General features: G+C 55.6%; 1 protein-coding gene and 2 long non-coding RNA genes across 7 annotated transcripts in view; 1 reads left to right on the top strand and 2 right to left on the bottom strand.

Moving 5' to 3' along the window:
- KLHL29 (kelch like family member 29) overlaps nucleotides 1-25,561 on the top strand; it is a 309,112-nt gene that overhangs the window by 267,848 nt on the left and 15,703 nt on the right. For all 5 annotated transcript variants that reach the window (XM_067703603.1, XM_067703602.1, XM_067703601.1 and 2 more), the window contains one exon: nucleotides 16,746-16,884. In XM_067703603.1, coding sequence (XP_067559704.1) covers nucleotides 16,746-16,884 — 139 coding nt within the window. The remainder of the gene's footprint in view (nucleotides 1-16,745; nucleotides 16,885-25,561) is intronic.
- LOC137205707 (uncharacterized) lies at nucleotides 4,513-9,243 on the bottom strand. Its single transcript, XR_010934266.1, has 3 exons — nucleotides 8,765-9,243; nucleotides 6,330-6,441; nucleotides 4,513-5,211 (listed from the first exon to the last, which is right to left on the bottom strand). It is a non-coding gene; the product is annotated as an uncharacterized lncRNA (long non-coding RNA).
- Nucleotides 9,304-14,069, bottom strand: LOC137205421 (uncharacterized). Its single transcript, XR_010934130.1, has 3 exons — nucleotides 13,691-14,069; nucleotides 11,933-12,006; nucleotides 9,304-9,829 (listed from the first exon to the last, which is right to left on the bottom strand). It is a non-coding gene; the product is annotated as an uncharacterized lncRNA (long non-coding RNA).

Here is a 25,561-nt window from a genome sequence, read left to right as displayed (position 1 = left end):
CTGAGGCCTGAGCGAGTTGGGGGACGGAGTTTTGGTGCACAAAGCTGGGCTCTGTGAGTGGAGGACTTCTAGGATGAGTTTGCTAATAGAGATATCTGTTCTGGGAGGTCGTGTTACAACCTGTCACTAACCGGAGCACACTGCCCGGGGTTCTCACCAAGAAATCACAGACAGCTGCTTGCAGGCGGGTGAGTGATTTGCAAGGACCACAAGAATATTTGCATAAACATATATAGGGAAGTGTGTGTTTATTTGCATTCATTTGCATAAATTCCTGGCTCTTCGAACTGTCGTTCCTTATTTTTATTTTATTTTTTTCACTAAATTTCGTTGAGCTCTGGAGATTTCAGTAATGAGAACAAAAAAGCAGAAACAACAGCGCTGGGGCAGGAGACCAGAAGTTTTCAACTTTGCTACACATTAAAATTTCCTGGGGAGCTTTTTAAAAATCCTGGTGCCTAGATCACCCCCAACCCACGGCGGGTTGTGGGGCCCAGGCATCAGTATTTGTTTTTTGAAGCTTCCAGATGAGTTCTTCGATGCACAGGCCAAGGTTGAGAACTGATGCCTTAGGCAGGGCAGGCTCCTGTCAGATCAAACCCACCTCAGCTTCCAGCGGGAGACACCGGGCACCTCACCTCGCCTCCCTCATATGTAAAAGACACTCGAAACTTAAGAGCAGCGACGTGCGTGAAGGGCCATCTCAGCACACACGGGCTCTCAGTGAAAGGTCGCCATGCCCTTCATCACCATCACCATCTCTGTGCAGTGTCACCATGCAGAACCAGAGCACCTGGTGACCTGCCCGCTCCTTCTGGACCTGCCACCCAAGTCACCCGGGACCGCCCGGGCCTCCGATCCACCTCTAGGAATAGCGAGTGCTCCAGGGTGGGCCTGCGTCTGTTCTGGCTGACGTGCACGGTCCTTTCTTCTTCTAGATGACTTCCAGGCAGATGGTCCGTCACTGCTCAGATGCCTGGGGAGTGGGTGCTGGCAAGGGAGAGAGTGCGCTCGAGAGCGTGCCCGCGTGGCCCTGCTCGCCTCCCTCCGCCCTCTCTCCAGGCTGGGAGAGAGCCAAGTGCTGGGGGTTGCAGGGTTTTCTTTCCCTGGTGGGTGCTGCCGGGGAAGAAAGATGCTGGAGATGTGGAAATGCCTACCGTACTCGGCGCGGTTGTTCCCAGGGCTCTGCGGCTTCTCGCTCTCCCTGCTTGAGGCCATCGCTCTGCCCGTCCACCAGCCCACTGCCCCACACTCCGTAGAGTCCGTGGTCCCTCCATGGGCTTTCCTGCTTCTGTGCCTTTGCTTGTGCTGTGCACTCTGGGGGCCACGCTTCCTCCATGGAAGGACTCAGGATTTGTTGGCTCAAATCCTATCTCTGTGCCTTTGCTTGTGCTGTGCACTCTGGGGGCCACACTTCCTCCATGGAAGGACTCAGGATTTGTTGGCTCGAATCCTATCCGTTCAAGACCCAGCTCAGTGCATCCTATTCCGTGACACCTTGTCTGATCCAGCAACTATTCATTCATTCCCTCAATCACTTATTCAGACCTTACCTGAAACCTGTTCGGAGCCAGAAGCTATGCCCGGCACTGGGGTACAGAGGCTAGTCAGATCCAGGCTCTGCTTTTGAGAGCTTTTCTTAGCAGTGGGAGCTTTTCGGAGCAGGGATCAAAATCTATTACGTTCTCCTCCGCAGCAGCTGCCAGAGAAACAGAAAGCTCCTGTCTGTGCAGACGCACCCCGTTAAGAGAGCTGCTCAGGGTAGACAACACAGGTCCTCCTAACAGCGGACAGGCACAGCCATACCTTGGCCTGCAGAGCCTGAGGAAGGAGAGAAGTGCTGGTTTCAAAACCTCCAGGACGTAGCGGGGAGAAGATGGGAGCTGAGGGAGCAGCTTCTGGGGGCAGCCAGCGCACTCCAGCCAGCCCTGGATCCACCTTTGCTAGGACACATGCAGTCATTCCCAAGGCCCCAGGGAGCTCTACAGCTTGCTTTGCAGACCTGCCCAAGTCCAGGTCAGCTGTGCTGGGGAGAGCCTTCTTTCCAGCGTGCCCCAGGGCCTGGATGCTTCTCCCTGGGCCCAGGGTTGTAGGTCCCCACCCAGACCCTCCTACCCCATGGATTCCCCCTCACCTCCACCCACCCAAGGTAAAGTTCACCCCAAGAAGGAGCCAGCCCAGACCCCCACCGGAGAGTTGTAGAAGCTCCAGGCCCACAGGTGGCAGAGACAACTCCCAGGTCAGGACCAGCATCACCTTCCCCATCCCTGGACCCGAACAGGAGGCTACTGCTGGAGCCTAGGAGGATTCTCCATCAGGTTCTGTGTCATCCCTGGGAACTGCAGACCCAGCTGGTCAGGAGCCCTCCACGTGGCCAGGCTGCAAGGTCTCAAACCCTCGAATCCCGCAGGACTCTGCTTTCTTTCCCTTTTGGTCAAAGCCATTCACTCCATCAGCAAACACCCTCCCCGCCCCTCCCAGTCCCCCCACTGGGGTCTCATCTGTGGGCACCCACAGTCCAAGGGCTTGAGAGATGAGAAAATAACCTTGGCTCTGTAGTGAGCCCAGTGTGGTGGGACAGAAGGCGGCATCTGAACCTGGTCTCGCGGGATGGGTAGACGGGTCCTGCAGAGGAAGAGGACCCGAAGAAGGGAAGGGAACAGCCTGTCCAAACAGCAGCTGGTAGCTGCCCCTTCAAGTCCAATCCACGCCCTTCACTACCCGTCACTGCCGTCATTCCCCCGGTGAGTGCACAGTTGCACCTCGTGCCAAGAAGGCTTTCAAGGGCAGAAAGTGGGACAGCGGGGTCGCCTTGGTCTCCTCCCCACCTGCACACAGAGACACTCCATTCCCGTAGGTTGATTCCCGCTGGACACGGCCCATGCGGGAGACTGGGTAGGCTGGGCTTCTTAGCCTTTGTGCCATGCAGGGGGTGGAGCCGCCCCTCATGCCCACCTCAGTCAGCCTCTGAGCACAGTGGCAGGTGCCCAGGGTGCCCACCCGCTGTGTCCAGCCCACCCGGAGCAGAGGTACACCAGAACCCAGGACTGCAGCTGAGACACAGGCCCGGCCCTGTCTGCGCAGGACGGCTTCTCTTGGGTAATTACTTCCAATGAGAGTTTGTGAAAACAGTACTCTGGTTTTATTATAGAGTCTAATAGGTTCAGCTTCTCAAGAAAAATAGACTGTCAGGCTAAATACCTCTGGGGAAGTGACCAGGCAGAGAGGGGTATCATTAAAGCCAACAGCTCAGCTGAAATCATGAGAACAGTGTGAAAGGTCCTGTGTCAGGGAAGTTAACCCAGAAGGTGCAGGAGCACGGCCTGCACGTGTGCCCAGACAGGACTGTCTTCCTGCATCAGGGTCGTGGCTGCGTATGTCGTCACTGGGAGCCCAGCACGTGTGAGCCACCCCGGGACCCAGTCCTGTGGGTTCCAGAGGCTGCCCCGGGCTCTGGGAATGCGGGGAATGAAAGGCACCAGGGCTCACAGTCTAACCAGAGACAGAATTCATCAGGCGAAGATCACATACCGAAGAGGGAGGGCCTGGCAGGGGAGAAGCCTGAGCTGCAGGCAGGAGGTGGGGTCGAAGGGGGTGTCAAGAGAGCCCACCCGAAGACCTTTCTGGGGACCAGGCCTGGGGTACCTCGTCCACGGGCTGCGTGCACCCAGGACCCCACGGCCAGTGTGACAGGCAGGAGCGCAGGACACCTGGCTGGTAGACGGGGCACCAAGAGTGGGCCCACCCGAGGCAGGGCCGGGGCTGACTCCTCCCCGGTGGCCATGGTGTCTCTCAGGTGTGACACCGGGGCTGGCCCGGGCACGCTAAGGCAGACCTGGCCCTCTGGCCCTCTGGCCCTGCAGCTGGCCCCTGATCTCCTGGGAGGCACAGCCCCACTTTCTTCATTTATGCTAATTTTCTAATTTTCCTAGAATGATGGTGGCGATTAAAGACCGTCGGCAATAGGAAAATTAAAATATCGCCTAGGCTTTCACCTCCCCTGAAATGACCTGAGGCGACGTGTTGCCACAGACCTGACCCTGCCCAGGCCCTCAGGAGGGGTGAGCACGGATGGAGACCCAGGGGCAGACGGCCAAGGAGAGACACCCCCTCCGAGAGGAATATAGAGGGACAAGTGCGGTAGAGAGGGGTCCCCATCCCCCCAAACGCACGCACACACGCTCCTGCCCTGCCTCCTCGCCCCAAGTCCTCTCGGCCTGTGAATCCTCTTCTCCTGCGATGTGATTCACAGAGCTCTGAGCTGCCATCAGGCCCTGCTGGCATCTGGGGTCTCCGTTTCACTTCCTTCTTTACCTGGGTAACTGAGCTGATTGTACTCCCAGCTCCGGTTCACTAATTCTCACAAATCCTTTTAAACGATTGATTTGCTGGAACCGTGGGGGAGGGCCATGAGTCCCCCGCTCCTTGTCTCTCTCTCCTGTGTGGTCCCCCATCCTCCCCAGAACCTCGTCCCGCCCCCTCTCTGTGCCGTCCTGCCCCTTCCTCGGGCAGGGGGCTGACCGTCCCAAAGCCAAGGTGGCCGGAGCCTTTGAGGGACTCCCTTCAGGAAGCTTCCAACAGAGCAAGGTTCCACGGGATATAGCCCATGACAATTTAGGCTTGTTGCTCTTCTGTTTCCAAAGCAGGCCCTCCTCTGGGGTCTGCAGTGTTGGGTGCAGAAGCTCTGGGGCTCCTCACTCGCCTCTCCCCTACCCAGCCCCTTTGCTCACCCACACAAGACAGCTGTCTCACCCAGGCTTCCCAGGAGCCTGGTGGAAGGCTGGTCAGCAGGGCCTCTGGGTGAAAGACGATGGGGCCATCATGGTGGTCAGTCCAGGTAAAGAGCCCAGGCCCCTCTGGGAATCCAGGGCAGTGAAGGAGGGAAGCAGGGACCCCTGTGGGCTCCCCCTGCCCTGGGCTGCCTGCTGGCCAGGAATGGAGGGTAGGCAGCCCTCTCCACGTTTGCCCCAGGTGAAGAAACCAGGTGGCGCATTTTGTAGACTGGGCACCTGGAGCGCATCTTCTCTGCTGGGGACTGGGCTGTGCTGGAGGGTGTGGTAGCCGCCGCCGTCAGCTCCCCGATTGCTTAGTTGAGCTCTGAGTTCATACCTCTCTGGGGGTGCACGCAGGACTGACACCTCTTTATTCAAATTCTCTGGCGGGTCCCAGCTACAGATTCTCACATATATTCAGAAGTCTGACGTCTTGCCCCTAAGATAATGAAAGGTAAAACAGAAAGCTGTAAACTCGTAGTAGCAGAGCCCAGGACAGCACAAGTGCTGATGGCTCCGCGTCAGAGGAGGGCCTCTGTCCTCGCAGCCCCGGAGGCAAGGCCTGGAAACCATCCACCGATGCAGAAGGAACAGAACCAGCACCTGGTTTCTGAATGCCGCACTCCAGGCCTTACCCGGAGGTGGGGACCCTGGAGCTCCAAAGTCAGGGACAGTGGTCAGAAATCCTCCCCTCGGCCCCAGCCCTACATGGACTCTCAAAGCCCTGTGGTTCTGCTTCCCCCTAGACCCCAGAGCCCCCTCCACCGTCCTCCAGGCTCTAGACCAGGCTTCACCCTCACCGCTCACTTGCCCAACAGCAGCAACGCCTAGGGGCAGGGTCTCACCACCTCTGGTCATCTGCCCCCAATCCAGCCCACCCCTCTGTGCCCCAGGGAACTGGGACAGCTTTTCTAAGTTTCCCTCCCAGGCCTACAGTCTATAGGTTCTAAGCACAGCTTATCCAGCCTGTCATGGGGCTCCAGGCCTCTGCACAGACAGACCTCCCCTCACCCACTTGTACACTGTGCTCCCCCCACACCCTCGGCAGCTCTGCTAAAGGGGCATTCATCACGCCGCGTATGACACAGGGTAACATGGGTGCATGCATGTCTGTCCCACTCAGGTCCTGGGACGCCAACCACGGTCCACAGCTCTGACGGAGTTCAGCCGGGCAGATCTTTATTTGAGGCTAAGCAGTTGGGCTGGGAAATGCGGCAGGAACAGAGGCAGCACAGGGCGGTCCCCAGCAGGACCTGTCTACTTGGGACTCTGCACTGGCAACATCTCCCCCCGCCGGTACTCAAGTGTCACTGAGCCACTGACTCTGCCAGTCACCACTGTCACCATCGCCGGCTGGCCCTGCCCTGCACGCCTCCGTGGAACCTCCAAGTCCAGGGCACGAGCATCAGACCAGCTGAGCCCAGGTCTCCTGGCTACATGCCAGCTGCCAGGGAGCCGCCTCCACTCCACTCCCTCAGGGACAAGGCCCAGTTCCCCAGGCATCTTGGGGTTCTCCCCAGTAGAAAGGGGGTTCCAACGTCAGGCAACCAAACTCACCTGTGTTCACTGCAGCGTCTACCTCCCCCATCAGACCGTGAGCTCCTTGAGGTTGGAAACTGCTTTCATCTTCTTAGTCCAGGGCCTGGTACATAGTAGGTCCTCAGTAAACCTGTGTTAGACTGCGAGCTAAATTAGGAAAAATACCTCTCCTCGTGTGGCTTTGGCTCTCCACGGTGACATAGCTAGCCATCCCCCCGACACCCCCTGCTCTTCCTGGTCATCCCCAGGCCACCCATCTCTCCCTCCTCAGGGGGACTTCAGCGCCCCTGCTGACTGCCGTGGAGCTCCTATCCGGCTCTTCACCACGGGCGCCTTGTGTCCCCACTGAGCTTCACTCTCCCCTAGGACGGGGATGGTCTGGCTCATCTACTGCCCCGGCTCCTCTGCAACTCCCACCCCTGACCCCAGCTCGCAGCCCTGTGCCCTGCACCTTGAAGGTACCTGACAAATGTGCTTCAGCTGGTTGACTGTGTACCTGGGAAATTCAGAGGAGGGCATCAGAATGGGTTGGAAGAGCAGAGTGACCATCGGGAAGAAGGGAAGGCCTGATGGTGTGCGAAAGGCGGGGGCCGACGCAGGCGGGTGCAGGGTGAGGGTGTGGGCCCCGGTGTGGGGTGTGAGAGCACTCACAGTTGATTCTGAGCAGCCTTTTTGAGTGTAGGAGACAAAACTGACTCTCGCTCCCTCTCATAAAATTCACCCATGGCACCCAGTCTCCTGTGGGCTAAAGACCTCGGGAGGGTTTGTTTTTTCACAGGCTGATATCGGCTTGCCTCTCACACCGCATGCTCAAACACACATATTCACACACACATATGCTCGTACACATACATGCATGCGTACATACATGCTCATACACACATCACGTGCTACACATGCCATATGTTCCTGCCCACATACTTATACACACCACTCACTCAAACACACATGTACATACATGTGGTTCACACCTTGCCCCTCCAGCCCACCTGGTCAGCTCCTACTTATCTTTCCAGTGTGCCCTTAACCATTGCCAGCCCCGTGGAAGCCTCCCTGCTCTCCATGGAGCAGAGCCAGCCCCCTCCTCTGCCCCTCTTCTGCCCGATGTTCGCCCCACTAAAACTTCTCACCCGGCATCACAGTTACTTAGTGTGTCCCCCGCTAAACAGTGAGCTCCCCAGGTCTCTGAACATGTGCATTCATGTGTGTCCCTGGCACCCCACCCAGTGACCAGCACACAGGAGACAACACCCATTTGATGGATAAATGAGTGGGACAGACACAAGGTATCTGAAGTTCCCAGAGTCTGCCTCTGAAAGGGGATGTCCGCGCCTCAGCGTCATTCAGCTGTGGACTTAGTCTCCTCCTCCAGGGCACCCCTAACCTCTCAATCCCTCCCTGCTTTCTGCCCTGACCCCTGGACACTTAGAGCTCTCCAAGGTGCTGAACTTTGTTCTCTCACTTGGCCCCAACTATCTGTCCTGGCCTCTTGACTCTAGTCCCTGTAGCCAAGAACCAGCCCCGGCTTCCAAGAATCTACACGCTGGTGGAGAAGAAACAGTGTCTCTAAATATACTATAGGCAGAACACAGTTCACAGAGGCACAGAGGATTATGAGAGCACAGAGGGAGGGGGGTGCTCCCCACCCCAACCCCATACACCAATTTCAACTCTGTCCCTGCTGCCAGACCCAATCTCATCCTCCCCTGATCCTGAGGACCAAGGCCCCTGTGGGCACCCGCCTCCCTGAGGGAGTTCTAACCAAGTTCTAGCCCCTGAAGGGGGCCACCTTCCCTCCAAAATCCTTGACCTCTGGGCTGCTCCCAGCTCATCTGCCTTGGCCTCCCACCAGGCCCTTGTGAGCCCCACCTTCAGCATCCTGACCTGAATCACCTGGATGCTTAATTCACTGCACATCAGCCCTCCCCACTCCAGCGTGTCACCCTGGAGTCCCAGCTCCTTGCAGAGCTCTCTGCACACCAGTCTTGACCTCATTTCTCACCCAAGCGTCCTAAGCCCTGGCCTTTTCCTGAGATCTCTCTGACCGCCTCCCACCATGACATTTTCACCCTCTCCTGCTCAGAGTATTCCCGTCAACCCCTCGGCTTCCAACCTCAGAGCAGGAGAAGGAGCCAGGCAGAACCTTCTTTACTGGGGCAGGAAGGACGAACAGCTGCCAGTGTTGACCTAACCAGGCACTTCCCTCCAACTACAGCCTCAGGGTTTGCTCAGTGACCTTCCTGCTCAGCAAAAGGTCTGCCCCCACTTCTGCAGTGACCACCCTGTGGCCAGGCTCCTCAAGGCTGGTGCTGGGGTCCTAAAACTCCACCCCCAGCCTCCCCCATCCCTCCCCAAACAAAGTACCATTCCCTTTGCCTCCTACCCCAAGGTCACAAGGCAAGAGCTGTCAGTGAAGGTGGCCAGTTACTGGCCTACATGTGGGCAGGTCTTACCATCCAGGCAGCTGGGAACCTGGAAAGTTGAGAAGACCACCTCTCTCTGACCACTGCGTGTGAAGCCCCCTGTTCTGAAGAGTTGCCTTGAGGGCTCCAGGTTGCACCTGTGCTCAGCAGAGCTGGTGGGGTGGTCAGTCTTTCCCAGGAGGGCTTTTTAGGCTCTTCAAAGCCATTGGCACTGAACAGAATAGATAAATCCCTCCCAAGGAGGATCTAATCAATGTAACCATGCTTTAGCAGCCATAGATGCCATACGAAGTGTGGGGCCATCATTGTTATTATTAACACTGGTGTCTCCTGAAGTTAAAAGGGGCTTGATTTTTGCATTCTTTCCGTCTGATTCCACACAAGTGTGACATTTCAAATGGTTCTTTTGGATCATGTTTTGGGGAAGTTATTCTTACCACCCAGACCATGTCTGCATCTGGTCTGTAACACACCCTGAATTCCAATCAGAAAGGAACTTTTTGTGAAAAACATGGTGTCAGGTGTCCAGTGGGGAGGAGGGCAGGGCGGGGGGGCAGAGAAGCAAGCCCTCCAGGAGATCACAGCCTAGAAAGGAGACAGACAGATAGACATTCCTCTGAAATTAGGCAGCCAGGGATCTCTACTGCAATTGAGACACCAGCAAAGTCTCGTGGGACCACAGGAGAGGTCTGTGATCCAGGAACTCGGTAAGAATTCTTATAGGATGGAATTTAAGCTGAGGCTTAGGGGATGGATGAGACCCTAAGAAACAAGCATTGGGGGAAAGTTGGCCAAAGGGGCAGAGAGAAACAACCAAAGTGAAGGAACAGGATACAGCGGGCATGAACTTAGAGAAAGGGCTGAGGGGTGTGTGGGGACATGAATAGAAGTGAAGCTATAAACAAAGGTTACAAACAGGTCCTAGAAGGCTCTGGGAGCCACTGGGTAGGAGTTTAGGAATGAGGGATCAGGCATTCCTTGCCTGGGTGGGCCTGTAGAGGAGGCAGTCATGGTTATCCTGTGGCTTGATCTAGGTCTCTGGGTCCTGCTGCCCCCATGCCCAGGCTGGCAGCTGCCTCTGGTCAGTCCTTGACTCTAAGAGACAGAGGAAGAGAGGGCGATGTTTCTGTTAGTTTTAGGTGGGTTTCAAAAAAACTGAAGGGGAAAAATTTTAATGATTTTTATATCATCTTGGAGGGCATAAGAATGTTCCAACTGAAATGTCAACTTCATTCTGCCGAGCAAATGCTCAGTGAGCACCCGCTGGTAGGCAGCCCTGGGGCGGGGACTGTAGGAAGAGAAAGGACCTTTGGTGCTTGAGAAATAGGTTTGTCACCCAGCATTGGACGACATGGAAAAGCCAGGCTGGTGAGAGGTGGCAACTGTTCTTAGGGCTTTTGTTCCCTTTCAGAGAGATGGCAGAAATTTCCATTCGGACAGCAGGACAACCAGAAGGTCTCCTTACTAAAATGCTAAGTCAGGCAAGAAGCCTGAGTCTTTCACGCTTCCCTGCTCCAGAGAACCCCGTTTCCTGGGAGGGTTTGCCCGCACGTTGGTGGGACTGGGACTGGGTGACTTCTCCGTAGAAGGCCCATCCTTCCGACTCAGGCTGGTCGTGCAGCCCACGGGGGGGTTTATTCCATCTTACCAGGAAGCTGGAGCCCAGCTGGCTCTCAAGGCTGATTCTGAGCCCAGTACTTCTTTGGAAGCGGAGAAAGGGGTGGTGTGTATATCTGATGGGTGGGAGAGGGAAAAGGAGGAAGGGCAGCATCCAGCTTGGCAGCCCGGCCGCTCCCTGACCGGCTATGGCAGAAGCAGCAGGAGGCTCTGTTTGTGTAAAGCCATCATTTGTCCCCGCGGTGTCGGCACATGTCAGGCTCCTGGTCCCGAATGAATTATCCTCTGGGTGTGCATGAGAGCCTTCGCTGTGCTCTCTCAGTATATTTCACAACTGCTCTGAGTTTATAATTTTTTCCGGTCCTTTATCAAATAGGTGTCATAAATACCAGTGGAGTCAGGTGCATTTATCACCTAGCTGGGTTCTTACTTGAGCTCTGAAAAAAATTATTTGGCCGCACAACCTTTCTCGGGGCTCTGATTTAATGGACTCCGCTGCAAAGCCACTGAAATTCGTTGCCTTTTAATATTTGACATCTCTTCCTCTTTATTACCACCTCAGACAGCCCTTCTAGTCCAGCTGGAACGAGCCCACTAGTCTCTGACAAATAACTTGTGTCGTTTGGTGAAAAATATGCAGAAGTTTGGCTGCAACCTCATCTCCAGTGTTGGTTCTGTTTGCGGCCTCACTCTCCTCTAAGCAAAGCATCCAGCCCCGGGCAGACCCTTCCTAGTGTCTCCTTTCCCTCTGATGCCACTTGCTGCTGGATCCACAGAGCAGGTTTACCCTAACCACAGATAACGGAGTTTGAGACAGGGTGTTTAGAGATGTCCGTGTGGGGTTAAGAATTAGCCTCATAGCAGCACTCTTCACAAGAGCTCAAAGGGGGAAGCAACCCAGGTGCCCACTGACAAGTGAACGGATACGCAAAATGTGATCAATACATACAATGGAATAGTATTCAGCTTTTAAAAGGATGGAAATTTTCACATATGCTACAACATGGATGAACCCTGAGGACATTATGCTAAGTGAAATAAGGCAGTCACAAAAAGACAAATACTGTATGATTCCATTTATATGGGATGCCTAGGGTAGTCGAGTTTAGAGACAGAAAGTAGAATGGTCATTGCCAGGTGGTGGGGAAAGAGGGGAATGGGAAGCTGCCCTTTAATGGGTACAGAGTTTCAATCTTGCAAGATGAAGAGTTCTAGAGATTGACTGCCCAGCAGTGTAAATGTATTTAACACTACGGAACTTAAGAATGGTTAGGATGGTAATTTTACAAGAACAGCAAAAAGAATTAACTTCAAACTGCACCAGCAAGCGAGAGAATGACACAGAGGAAGCTCTCTGAGCACTTGAGTTCATCATCTGTTCATGCCTTTGATATCGGTTAGCTCTTGCAGCATAACAAAGAGTTCTAAGGTTTAGTGGCTTAAAACAACAACCACTTATTTAGATTATGCAATTTGGGTTGGGCTCAGCTGATCTGGGTTGGGCTCAGCTGATCTGGGTCAGGCTCAGCCGATATTGGTGGGGGTCTAGCTGGTGTAAGCGGCTCATCTGTGAGGGCTCACCTCTGCTCCACGTGGTCTCTCATCCTCCAACAGACTAGCCCAGGCATGATTATATGGTGGTGGTGTCAGGGGTCCTGAGAAAATGAGCAAAAGCAAGTAAAGCTTCTTGAGGCTGTGGCTCAGAGTCACAGTGTCCTTTCAACCATGTTTTAGGGTCCAAAACAAGTCATAAGACCAGTCAAGATCCAAAGAGTGGGGCAAAAAGGGTGGAGTTATCCACCCTTTGATGATGGGAGGGGCTGCAAAGAATGTTTGCAATTTACCATAACGACTATATATATACTCCAGGACCTGTGCTAATTGTTGAAGATAAAAATAAAAAGAAAATACAATCTAGTGCAGGAGACATCCATATAAATAAATAATTACATAGTATGCTCTAAATAAGTAAGCACAGGACGCCGAGGTGGGCGGAGGGCAAGGAGATCTGGCAGGAATAGGGGAAAGCGGCAAAGAGGCCTGGGACAAAATAATACTTTAACTGGTGTTGCAAGATAAAATGGTAATTAGCCAGAAGAAGCAGGGAGGAAGAAGGATCTGGGCAGAGGGGCAGAGAGGTGAGTGAAGGATGGAGGGGGACATGCCTGGGGTGCAGTGAGGCTTCAGTGGGGAGTGAAGGGCCCACCGGGGAGGGGAGGGGCTGGGCGTTGTTGGGGGAGGCATCACAGAGGGCCTTGTTCCCACTACCCAGCCTTGTAAAGTTTATTTAAGCAGGGGCTGATGGGAACTTCCCTGGTGGTCCAGTGGTTAAGACTCTGCACTCCCAGTGCAGGGGGTCCGGGTTCGATCCCTGGTCAGGGAGCTAAATCCCTCATGCCACAACTAAGACCAGGCGCAGCCAGATAAATAAATATTAAAAAAAAAAAATGCAGAGGTTGATGGTCAGGCTGATGTATGGAGAGAGCTTGGAGGGGAACAGGCCAGAAACAGGGAGACGGCCTTAGAGGCTGCTGCAATGACTCAGGTGAGGGATGGCGGCGCTGGTGGAGAATCGATGCAGAGGTTTCTAGGTGGTAAAAGAGGCAGGACTGGGTGGGGAGGAGTCAGGGAGAAGTCTAGTAAACTGGTGGGTGTGAGCTTTCTACCAGATGGTCTGAGTCAGGGGAGTTCCCCAAGGAGGGGCAAGGCAAAAGGCACAGGGCAGCCACTTGGGTGGGCAAGGCAAGGGTGTGGGGTCCCACTCAAAGCAGGGAAGACCAGAAAACAATTCCCTGATGCCAGCCAACAGGGAGGGACCTTGAGGTCAAGACTTCTCCTCCTTCACAAGCCCAAGGCAGCCAAATTCTGCAGGGCGCTGGGATGTGTGCGGCTGGAGTCAACTCTGAGGACGCAGCCCCTGCCAGGCTCTGCCCTGAGGCCTGCAGACTGTCCAACCTGGGCACCGGCATGGCTTGTCCAAAGGCTTCCCCAGGAACCCACAGGCCTCCAAGCCCCTCAGACATTAAGGAGTTGTCCTTGCCAATATGGGGCGGGCAGGAGGGTAGTTTGTGCCCGGAGCCAATACTGGTTTCCTCCCGTGGACCCTCGGTCGTAATGTCCCGAAATGCCAGCTCTCCAGCTGGGCACTCAGGGGGCAACAGTAAGCACGTACCAGCTGATCAATACTTTGAATGTACTTGGGGCCCTGCTGTGAAAAGGAATCCCCTGGTGAGTCCTTTCATAAACTGAAAAATTCTTCTGAAACTGAGTAATCTTGCCCAGTTATTAAATCCAGATTTCCACAAAATGAGAGTAGGAAGAGCCTACAGTTATGATGACCTGGATCTCCAAGCACCACCTCTCAGATCCGGCCCGGGATTCCCAGGGAAGCAGGCGTTGAGGCTGGGTCTGGGGCTGCAGATGTAATCGTTGCCGGAACCTTGGTTTGAAATAAAATCTTCCAAAACAATCAGAATGCTCTGGGCCCAGAAGGAGTGGCGTTATGTGTAGCGCTGTGTTCTCCCGGCCCCCTGAGCACGGTTAACTCAAGAGGCATGTGGGGCTGCGTCCATCCCTCAGTGCAGCGTGACAACTGGGGCCACCAGAGCAGGTGCCCGTGGGTGCTTGAGGGAATTGAGCACCAAAAGCTGGAGCAAGTTGCCCAGGGTCACCCAGCCAATTAGTGGCAAAGCTGGAGCAAGAATCAGGAATTCCAGCCCAGAACTCTTTTCCCCCCCAAGGGATTTCACTCAAAAACATGACATCATCCATCTGGCTCATGGTTTGGGAATGAACTCAGTTGGTGGCTCTTTTTGGAGCTGATGTGTGAGCGCAGCAGTTCAGCCTTAACCCAGCCTGACCCTGTAGGCCCTTCCTGTGTGGGATCCACCCCGGCAATGTGCTACACGTCCCCACTGCCACCTCTCCCCAGGCATCCCACGGCCCTAACCCTAGGCCCACAACTCAACTCATCACCCCCTCCCTTCCCGATGTCCCCCCCAGAAGCCCGGACATGGTCCTCACACACCCCCCACCCGCCATGGTCCCTCCAGGATGGATGGCCGTGGCATCCACAGCCTAAATACTTGTCTTTCTCTGTCCCTCCGTCACCGCTGTAGTTCAGGCCTTTGTCACTTCTCACTTGGATTGCAGAGTGACCACCACCATCAACAAAAACATGAAAATGACCACCGTTGTGTGTTTACCATGTGCCGGGCCCACGGCTCACAGCTTACCGCGGGCCAGCTCCTTTAACCTCCACCAGAGCGGGAAACTGAGGCTTTGGGGATGCTGCGTAACTTTCCAAAGGTCACACAGCTGATAGGAGGCAGGGTTCAGGTTCTCCCTCAGGCCTGGCTCTGAGGCCCAGCTCTCCACAGGGTGCTTTCCTGCCCCCCATTCGGAGTCTACCCTTGTCACCTCTCTGCACAGAATCCCTGCTGACTCCCTGGTGCCCATAGCATTAAGCTAGAGCCCCCTCACAGGGCTCTTGGGATCTGACCCCTCCTGTCCACCCATCACATCTCTGTCTCTCCCCCAGCCCTTGAGTCTCTCCCCCCGTATCTACCCCACAGGTGCCCTCCACGCCCTCAGCTGTTGCTTTGGGTCCTGCTGGTTTCCCTTACTCCAGGCTCCACGGGGAGCCTTTAGAGACCCCAGCCAATGCCCCCGCAGGACACACACCCCTGCATGTGCCCTGCAGCGACTCCAGCTCAGCCTGATGTGGGGTTGGTGGGGACAGTGATTCAGCATTGCCCGACCACCTCAGCCCCCCATGTAGGGTGTGCTCCAGGGCCCCCCCTTCCCACCGTCTTCCCTGGTCTTCAGCAGAGCTGGAGCCCAGTATGTCCTCTCAAAGAAGGGCCTGGCTGACCTCAAAGCCCACAAGCCCTTGGCCATCCCCGGGCCTGAGCATCTGATCTTCACCCAGCTCTGGGAGTAGAATGGGGGCCTCCATCCCCATTTTACAGACGTAGAAACAGAGGCTCGGGAAGTACCAGGGCTTGTCCACAGTCACAGTGTCCGGGGAGGAGCTGGGCTCAGCAGGGCATCTTGGTAGGCACCCAGTGCTGGCCCAAGAGGACAGAGATGACTGGTCAGGCTGGAGCAGGGCACACTGGAGGGTAATTCCGGAACACCAGCCAGGGTGCAGCAAATACCCACGCGGAGGGCTTGAGGTGCTGGTGCGGGACTTAGAGGGTGGGGCTCAGTTCTGCAGACCACCCTCTCCCATTCACCTGCTAAACAGTCTAGGTCATTCTGGCCCAAGGATCTGGACCTCTGATGTCCGGCAACCAGCACTGCGAAGGGCAGGCTCTGTCCATGGGCCCGTGGGGTGCGGGGACAGGCCGGTAGGGCGAGACTGTTGGGAGCATTACTCATCTGAAGGCCTTAACTTTGCAAGTGAAAGAGTTTATATAAACTGAGCAGGGCAGCTGTCAGGCTCTCCTCCTTCCCCATTCTGAGCCTTGATGTGGGTCTGGGAGAAGCTTCTGACATCCCCAGGTTCGGAGCCCATGGACCTGGGGCACTCTCCGTGCTGGCCCCAGGTGGCCAAGCCACCAGGCAAAGGTAGGTGTGTATCAGGGTGGGAAGTCCCCTGAGGCCACTTCCTGGGACTTCCTGGGGCTGCAAGCCAGGCTCCCCTGTGCTGAAGACCCAGGTGAAGGGTGGGGCTCCTGAGATAACCCAGGAAGTGGGAGGAGGTGCAGACTATCCCTGCCCCTTGCTTGCTTCCCCTCCTACCCCCTCATCCTTGCATCTGTCCCGGAAGTGTGAAAGGGAAGTGCTCGTAAGGCCCCCACTCCACCCATCCTTTCTCGGGGGCCCCTCCCCAAGAAGCTCACCCCAGCCATGGCTGTGAGTGTCTAACATAAGGGATGCTGTTTTTGCAGGTTTTGTGGTTTTTATTCCTTTGAACCATATCCAGCCCATCTTACATCACAACGCCATGCTTTACTTGGTATCAAATACATCAGCACTCATTGGCATTTGGAGAACTTGTTGCGTAGTTAAATTACAGTTTTTAGTTGTTTGTGATGATGTATTCTCTCTGTTTCCGGTTGTCAGTATGGGAATCTTTTCTCCCAGACTTTCAGTTTCTGGGTTTGGTTTTTTTTTTTTTTTTGTGGGGGGGGTTTCGTTTGTTTCCTTTTTCTGTATTTGTTTTTTTGCTTTTGAAAGTCGTTATTCCTTTGGTTACGTAGCCCCTCCCAGTTGCTGCTTGTTTACGCATTATGTTTGTGACCTCTTTTGACTGTCAGTGTTGAGCCAGTCTTGCCAAGAAACAGTGTCAAGTATTCTCCTATTTCTCTACTTCTTGAAAAAAAATTTTAATTAAAAAAAAAAAACTCTTAATGGGAACCTGGCCCTGTCTGTCTTCTCTGTTCTGCAGAAATGTTGAAGGAATTGAACCAGCAGCGCAGAGCGAAAGCGTTTACAGACCTGAAAATTGTTGTTGAAGGCAGAGAGTTTGAAGTCCACCAAAATGTTCTAGCTTCCTGCAGCTTGTATTTCAAGGACCTGATTCAAAGGTTTGCCTTCCTTCCAGCTGTGGTCGGGTCTGTTCCTTTGTAGGACGCTTTTGTGTCGCTTTTCTCCTCCCCTCTCTTGCAGGTTCCTGAAGCGTGACTCCCTGTCACAGAGCCAGTAGCCATCTCTCCTCCGCCCCCTCCTCCCCCCCCCCAGTGCCCTCTCACACACAGCCTCAGAGCAGCCACTGTCCCCGGCCCTGCCCACACAGATTTGCTGGTCTCCAGGGGCCTCTGCCAGCAGTAGACAACACCCTGCCCCACCCGCCGAGGATCCTGCTTTCTCAGTGGCTCACAAGCCCTCCCTGAGATTAGGAGGACTGCAGACTCCACTTTAAGGGACCACTTGCACGCTGCCCCCACTGGGCCAGCACGTGTCCCCAGCACCATCGTCACTGCTGTCGATAGTGAACTTAACGCCAGGAAAGCACTTCGACCAGACCATCCCCCACCGAGGAGCACGAGGCACCCAAGGGGTCGCTTTTCCCCAGCCAGAGTCGGGGAGAATTGACTTGTAGCTAAAGCCTCATTCACGCTGCATGTCTTGATACTTGTACTCGGAGCCTAAAACCGGCGCTATCTGAGCACAGACCAGGTGTGTCCTAAACACGGTCTCTCTCAGCCTTCGCTCCCCTCCCCTTCTGCCCTCTGCCCTGGCTATTTCTACCTGAATGAGTCTTAATGGTGCATGAGCATTTTTTTTTTCCATTATGTTGATTTTTTAATTTGTCTGCTTCATACCCTTGCAAAGACGTTAGGGGCCACCTTCTAGCGCCTTAGTGAGGGAGAGCAGCCGAGGGGGCCGGCCCAGGGTAACGCTCCTGTTTCTCTCACCCATCAGCAGATTAATGCCGCTGCTCATTTTGCCTTGCAGCCTCTCCGGGGCAGACGCTGAGCCGGGACTGTGCTCAGAGTGGGAGGACAGGACCTCTGCTTGCTTCCCAATGCTGTGTTTGGACTTGCCAACTAACCCCAGAGTGACTGTGTTTTGTTTCAGGATGGCACACTGGCTGGCATCTCCTTTCCAATCTGCTGTGTCCTTTCACTTAGAGCTGAGCTGCCCGGCGTGCGAGCCCCGCCGAGCCGCGATGGCCCCAGCCACGCAGGAAGGGGCAGGCTCTTTGTGACTTCCAGTCTCACGGACAGCTCGGGTCTCCCACCCCCAGTGCTTGGGTTCTCTCTGTCCGAGCACAGGGGTCAGGGGTATGAGCTCTGGGGTGAAGGGGCACGGCCAGTGGCCTCTTCAGGCCAAGGGAGGGCTTTGTGCTGCCACTCTTGGCAAATTCTCAACCGACGGTGACCAGCAACTGGCCACTGGATCGCAGGTGTGGCATCTTAGGCCTTGGTCCCTGATCCAGATCAGTTGGAGAGCACAGAGGTGGCAGGATGCAGGGACAGGTTGGTACTGAGCGATGGCCCAGCCCTGGGCTAGAAAGATGTGGGCAAGGGAGCACAGGAGCTCTTTGACTGTCTTCAGAGACCTAACATGTAAACCAAAACCTTGCACACAACAGAGAAGAGATACCACTGGCTGGGAACCCAAAGTAGTGAACGCTTCTTGGACAGACCAAAAAGAAGGAGGAAGAACATTCCAGGCAAAGGATGGGTTGTGGGGAATGTTCTGGAATGCAAGGAATATTCTGGAATGTTTTAGAATATTCCAGGCAAGGGATGGGTTGCCTGGAATGAAAATTTGAGGACAGAGACAGTCATGAGCAGTGGGGATGGGGAGATGGCCTTCTCAGAGATAGGTTGAGCTAGGTTGGGATGGGCAGACAGGCCCTGACCTCCAGGCTAGGGCCCCGGGCTCAGTCTGAGGGTGTGGAGGCCATCAGGGTAAGTGGAGTGGGGATGCCTACCTTCAGGCAGGAGAACTGCAGGATGTGCCTCAGTAACCCTAACGGGAAAAGATGGGTGCAGGGGCTGAGAGGCAGTCGCCGGGGGAGAGAGGGCAGCCTCTTAGGAGCTGGGAGACCTGGGTTCTACATCTGACTCTGCCACTCATCCTATGACCCCAGGCAAGTCACGTCCTCTCCCTCAGGCCTCGGGTTTTCTCATCTGTAATAGAGGAGGTTGGTTCAAATGATGTCCAGGTTTCCGTCCTGCTCTGACATCCCAGGGTGACAGTGAGGGACTGGGCAGGGCTTCCCCAGTGCAAGCACGGGGACGTGAGAAGGACAAAGTCACAGGCAGGCAGGTCCATGGACCAAGGGCAGGGGAGAGCTAGGGGGAGGTGATGCACTGAGCATTCGGCATGTCGAGTTTTAGCAGCCTGAACATACCCAAGTAGAGACAGCTGGTAGGCAGCCAGACGGATGGATCTGAACCCAGAGAGGTCTGAGATCTGCGGAGACAGGGCTGTGTCTTCAGCATACAGGAGGGTCACTCAGCGGGAGAGGTGGCCACAGCAGCGCCCCAAGGTGACCCTTCAGTTCAAAATCACAAGCTTAATTTGCAGCCAATTTAAATTTGACTCCTCTCGTCCTAACCATGAGCACACGTCACCATCTCTGCCGATAGCTGCAGACAGATCCCTTCCATGGGGAGGATAGCAGACTCTCTTCCGGAAGGTGATTTCCCTTCCGGCCGTGGAAAATCCTCAAGAATTTCACATTCTTAGTGATCGGGGAGCAGCTGATGTTGCACATCATTTCAGTCTCCTCGAGACTGTGGAGCCTCCAAACCTGTGACCCTGGAGACTTAATATGCAGTGGCCCAAATGGCCCAGCAGGGGAGACGGGGCCCTGCCCGCCGAACCCCAGGCAGGGTCTTCCCTCTCAGGCAGCTGCACTAACACAAGCAGAGGGTGTGGGGACGATCTGTGGGACATGACACGCTGGTCCTTACCTTCGTGAGGGCCTAGGTGAGCACCGTCAGAGGTGGGGGGCCCAACCTCTGCCGTCCTGGAACCCCCAGGCCTCGAGGTTCGGACTGGACTCCCTCCCACCTCTAGCCTGGGGTGGGTGATACATTCACCGCTTTGGTCCCATTGAGGACCCTGTCCCAGCCCCAGCCCCAGCCCCAGTGTGGATGCCCTCACCTGGAGCCGCAGGCCAGCAAAGAAGCAGGAGCCCCTCCCAGGTTCAGGTCTTGTGAGAATCCCTGGATGGGGTGGGTCTCTGCCCTCGGGGGGCCCACGGTCTGGGGCGCGGGGCGGGGGAGAAAGTGTAAAGCAGTGTGGCTGGGAGAGCAGGATGAGGGTAGCAGTGGAGGTTTGGAGCTCCCAGGCCGAGTGCCTGACGCCACAGGGGGAGGGGCATTCGGGCACAGTCCCTGGGAAGAGGTGGCATCTGGCTTGGATTTTGAACCCAGAGGGGAATTGGCCAGGCAGCTGAGGGCAGGGCCTCGGGACAGCAGGGGGTGAAGGCAGCGCGAGTGACCTGGTGTCCCTGCAATGCCAAGTGCGAGGTGAAGACGGAGGGAATGAGGCGGTGTGGGGGGGTGGGAGTCGGGTCATGGGGCTCTGTTTTAAGCCTGGGGTGTCATGGTCAGACTTGCAATTCATAAAGGTGACACTTGGACTGTGAGTGGGAGAGCCGGGTCTCAGAGTGCCCTCTGGACAAGCCTCTGATTCCCCTTCGGCCCATCAGCCCCCCATCAGCCCCCCCACCCCACCAGCCCCGTGGCCATGCAGACTTCCTGCCCAGAGCCCCATTCTCCAGGCTCCGGGCCGACGCCCACTGTGTCCACCTGTTCCTCCTTCACCTGTGCTCATGCTTTTGCCAAGGCTGCAACAGCTTCTTGCCCTTCGTCTTCCCTTATTTAGTTTCAAACTCTAGTCTTCTTCCTCTGACAAGAGCAAGATCCAGCCCACAGGGAGCCTTGCTGAGATGTCTAATGTCATCCTGCAAACCCTCCCACTGACCCTGAGGGGCAGGTGCCATTAGTACCCCCATTCTACAGGTAAAGGGATGGAGGCAAGAGAATTTTAGGTAAACGGTAGATCTGGGATTTGAACTGAGGTCTGACTCCAAAGCTCATGCTTTTACCATCACCCATTTGCTAGCCCAGGGAAGAACAAAACTGCACTTTTTGTTTGTGCACAATTTGTAAGGAAGGGAAATAAAATCTCAGTGTTGACAGTGTAGACAGATATGCAAGGAAAAGGGACGCAGAGTGTGTGTGTGTACTCGTGTACGCGTGTGTATCTATTAGAAACACTTGTAAACTGCCCACAGGATCTGCCCAAGAGAAGACACAATCCCCCCCTGAGACAGGTACCTAAGTGGCAGGACCTCTCCCTCACACCCAGGAGGGGCCGGGTCCCCTGGAGTGAGGGCTGGAAGGGGCTCAAAGAGGCCAGGAGAAGAGCGCACGAGGCCATGGGGAAGCTCAAAGCAAAGCCCAGGCCGAGACAACTGGGCTGCCCCACCATCCATCTGTTGCCCCATCTGAGTCCCTATGAACCAGGTGAAAACCCAGCAGGAAAAGGAGCTGCAATTCTGTCTTTGGATAATGTGAAGGCTAGTGCTGCGTAACAAGCAGGCCTCACCTGCATCTCAGCTGGAGGGGGAACCCCAGGAGGACTGAGTGGAGGAGAAGACTGTGGGCTGAGCCTCCTTCCAGGTTTCAGGAAAGAAGGAGGATAGGTTTGAGCAGACTAGACCTAGTGGGGTCCTGGGGATGCAGCCCCCAAGTCACAAGAGTCACTTCTCAACGCCAGCAAGCAGGACCTAGGTCTGCCCTGGACTTTCTCTTTGGGATCATAGAGGAGAAGTCCCTTCACTTGTCCCCCAGGAGCCAAGGAGCTCTGGGGGATGCTCTGGGGGATGCCCACCAGGGGCACTGGCTGCCCTCACTGGCTGGGTGGGCTGCAGGCCCCATCAGAGGGGACGGGACTGTTCTTTAGAGACAGCAGGGACACTGCCCTCCCTTCCGAGAGTGTGGGAGGAAATGTTCAGCCCCAGAGGAGCACTGCCCCCTGGTCCCACCAGATGGGACAGAGACCTGGCGTTCTACCTTCCAGCGGAAACCCTCATCTCGCTAAGCCTGTGGGAGCCACCGACGTGTTTGAACTGTATCCTCTTTTCATAGTAAATGAAAACAGATGGACAAACTGATTTTGTGCAGGTTGATTTTCACAAGCCCCACGTGTAGACTCTGGGCTTCTCGCTCCAGCTCCCTCTCCAGAGGAAGCTAAAAGGATCTAATTGAGTGGCACAGACCCGGGATGTAGGGGAGCCCAACAGACATTAACGCAGTAGTCAAGCCATATGCCTTTGCCCTCCTTCCCTGAGATGCTGGGCATTTGTGGGTGGCAGTCTGCCCCCTTTTCTGGGAGAATAGAGCAGTGTGACTAGAAGAGCAGATAGTCACACATCCCTAATGCTGGCAGAATGACATGAGCCAGACTTATTGCCAGGAAAGTCCTCAGAGCCAATGAGTCTGGTGTGTGCTTGTGTTTGTGCCCTGGAGCTGATGACACACTTGAGTGCCTCTCCCTGGGGCAGGGTGGGCATCATGTCAGGAGGGTGAGGTCACCCTCCTGAGCAGAGCAGGGTACCATCCACGTTCATCCCTGCTCCGTGACTGTCCCCACCCACCACTGCCCCAACAGTTCCAGGTCCAGCTTGCAAAATGAAAGCATCTGATCACTGAGGTGTGTGAGGGGTAGATGGGGCACTCTGTCCTGAATTCTGGAGAAGGCCGTTCTTATCCCACGTGAGTGAATTGTTAATGGCAGGGTCACAAACATCCTGATATTGGGGCTGAGGCATTCCCAGCACATCCACAGACTTAGGCCTGCCAAGCAGAGGCTGTGTCCCACACCTTAGAGACACACCCCATCTTGGGAGAAGGTGACCCCAGGAAGTTTTAGTTTTCTGATAGAACCTGTGGACTGGGCAGCTCCACCTGACCCTCACTCCCATGCTCCGACCCCCAATTGTCAGGTCCATAGCCCCACCCTGATAAGGCTAAGGCTGCCCGATCCTGCCCTGCTCCCCCTTCTCCAAGGTCATATCATGACCCCGATTGCCCAGCAGCTCCCCAGATACTCCATGGGGCTGAGAGAAATGGGATGCTCAGACCCCCAGACCCAGCTCAGGAGAGGGACGGAATGGTTATCTGGGGAGGACACAACTCCCCACTGGTGACCAGGGCCACCCATCAAGGGCGATACCTCCCAGGGGGTCCTTGCTCAGAGGGAAGAGGTCTAAGGAGCACAGAGGTCCCGTCCCAAGACAGTCTGATGGTCAGGGTTGGAGAGTGGCCACTGGCCTACCTCTGCCCCCACAGCTGTCCAGCCACACAAGAATGCCTGTGTGGACCATAAACACGGCTGTGCAGGGGAGCTGCACGAGGCCTCACTGTCGGGGGCCTCTCTTCCTCCAGATCTTGAACTCAGTCACGTGACAAAGTCTTCATCCCATCCCCAAGCGTTCCTCATTCCGAGAGGAATGGTCAGTCAGCTCACAGTGTCTGGCATCTGGCCCCAGGGGCCTCCAGCCACTCCCCACAGGTTGACCAGCGGCCCTCTCCTCTCCACAGGTTGCCCCCATGGGAAGTGGGGGGTCTGGAGGAGCAGAGCCTCAGCTGAGCATCACAGGAACAGCGGTCCTCTTCAACCCTGGACAGAACCTGCAATGGTTGACATCCCATGAGCCTCCCCAAGCAACCCCTTGGCTCCTAGCCATGCGAGCATCACCTTGTCCCCAGGACCCTCTCCCTGGCTCAGATTCTGGGCAAGACAACATCTCCCCACAAGTGCAGCCATGCAGGTCCCATCAGACTATAACTCAGGGCCAGGGGTTCCGCTGGCCTTCCATCTACCCAACACCCGTCCTCACAGGGTTGTTCCTTGGTTCTCGGGGTCACAGGTCACATGCATTTCAGTGCGTGCGTGTGCACGTGTGTGTGCACATCCTGAAGTCCCACCTCAGCTCTTCACTGATTTTGTGCTGAGGACTCGTGGGGAGACTGGAGGGCTGGCCAGAGGGGGAGGCAGCAGTGGCTGTGAGCCTTGGGAGAAGGGGAGCAGCCCTACTTTGGCCTCATCAGCCCTGCCCTGGCTGTGGCCCAACGTGACCTCTGCAGAGCATGAAGGGCGTGGGGGTGAGGGTGTGGAGGCCAGAGAGTGGCAGGTCGGAAGGAAGGCAGAGTAGAGTAAGAGGTTGACCAGATGGCCCCGGAGGCCTGGGGTGTGGGGAATGCCTGTGGTTTCAAGTGATCACATAATAAACCATTTTTATACTTAACAAAGTCACCCAAGCATGGGACTCCATCCTAACAGGAGAACACCAGGTGTGTTAAGACACTTTAAAACTCACACACACTGTGTACATCTATGGGTTTGAGAAGGGGCTCTGCTCAGACCCTCTGTTTAGCCTGTACCTTTCCGCTCAGCTTTCTGGCCCTGCCCAGGGCTCGAGGCAGAATGAAGCCTTCAGGGCCCTGGTCAGATGAGCCATCCTACGTGGAGGTGCAGAGTGGCACCCCTGGGAGGGGGGCCTGGACGCAGGCTCACTGCTTCACCTGTTCCCTGCCAGGTCATATTTGTATTGTAAAGGCCATGGGAGGCCAGTGCCTAACCGGAGAGAACGTTGCTCAAACGGTGGAATTTCAGGTTCTGTCGTGTAGAGCAGAGTCTCCCAGGAAGGTATCTTCCAGCCTCTGTCACTTGAACTCTATGGGACTTTGGACCTCATCCAGTTCAGTCCTCTGTTTTGCAGATAAGGAGCCTGAGGGCCAGAGAGACCAAGGCTGCCCGCCTGTCGGTGGCAGAGCTGGGGCACCCAGGTCCCCTAACTCCCTGCTTACACGGGAGTCGGCCTCTCTCTGGGGCCAGCCTGTTCACCCCCCGGACACCTGCACACCTCCACCGCCGGCCACAGGTGCACCCAAGGGACCAGTCACAAGAGTCTCGGCCCCTGGCCTCCTCAGGACAGGGTGGGGAGGCAGGGCCAGGAACGCAGAGGTCATTTCCCAGCACGTGGCTGAACCCAGCCCCCCCGGGCAGGACCAGGCTCAGTGCGAGTAGCAGGACAGGTCAGAGCGGCCGAGACCGCGTGCCAAGCCGATGGCTTCTGAGAACCCTGCCTCCCTCCTAACTCTCTGGGTGTTTCTCCTCTTGGTCACTTCTCGATTGGTGTTATTTTTGCTTCATCTTATCTGTTTCCTTCCAGGTCCAGCTTTAGGGTGCGGCTGCCAGGCCTTAGGAGCCTTTGCAATGGTTTTGTATTTCTGTAGACACCAGATATAAACATATTTATATATCTGTGTCCCTCCCCTACTCCCCCCAGTTCACAAGCCCGATGCACACTCTACACGCAGGCCACTCTGACCTCTGACCCCGTGTTCCATGTGGCAGGAGGCCCCGCCCCGGGCCAGGTCCTAGGTCATGGCTGCTGGCTGTCTGTGGCGGAAGTCCTTGGTTGTTCTCCCTCCCCTCCTCCTGGCTCTAACCATTCTGTCCGTCTATCTCGTCTCGTCCTCAGTTTCCAAGCAATGTCATGAAGGGCTTCCTTTCCATGCCTAAAAGGAAACAATATGTTTTTGGAAAGAGGTGGGGTTGGAGTCAGGGTTCCGGGACGGCTTGGGGCCCTCAGTCTTCAGGGCAATCAAGGGATTGGCTGCGATCGCAGGCGTTTGGGAGCCTCAGTCACGCTGGAGATTCTCCCACTGGAGGCAGACGGGCCCCGCGGCCCGGGACCTGCCGGCCACGTTTTGTTTGGCGGAGACG

Source organism: Pseudorca crassidens, chromosome 14 (assembly GCF_039906515.1).
Source record: "Pseudorca crassidens isolate mPseCra1 chromosome 14, mPseCra1.hap1, whole genome shotgun sequence".
In the NCBI taxonomy this organism is placed as follows: domain Eukaryota; kingdom Metazoa; phylum Chordata; class Mammalia; order Artiodactyla; family Delphinidae; genus Pseudorca; species Pseudorca crassidens.
The sequence above is the reverse complement of the archived record's forward strand: the minus strand, read 5'-3'. Positions and strand labels throughout refer to the sequence as shown.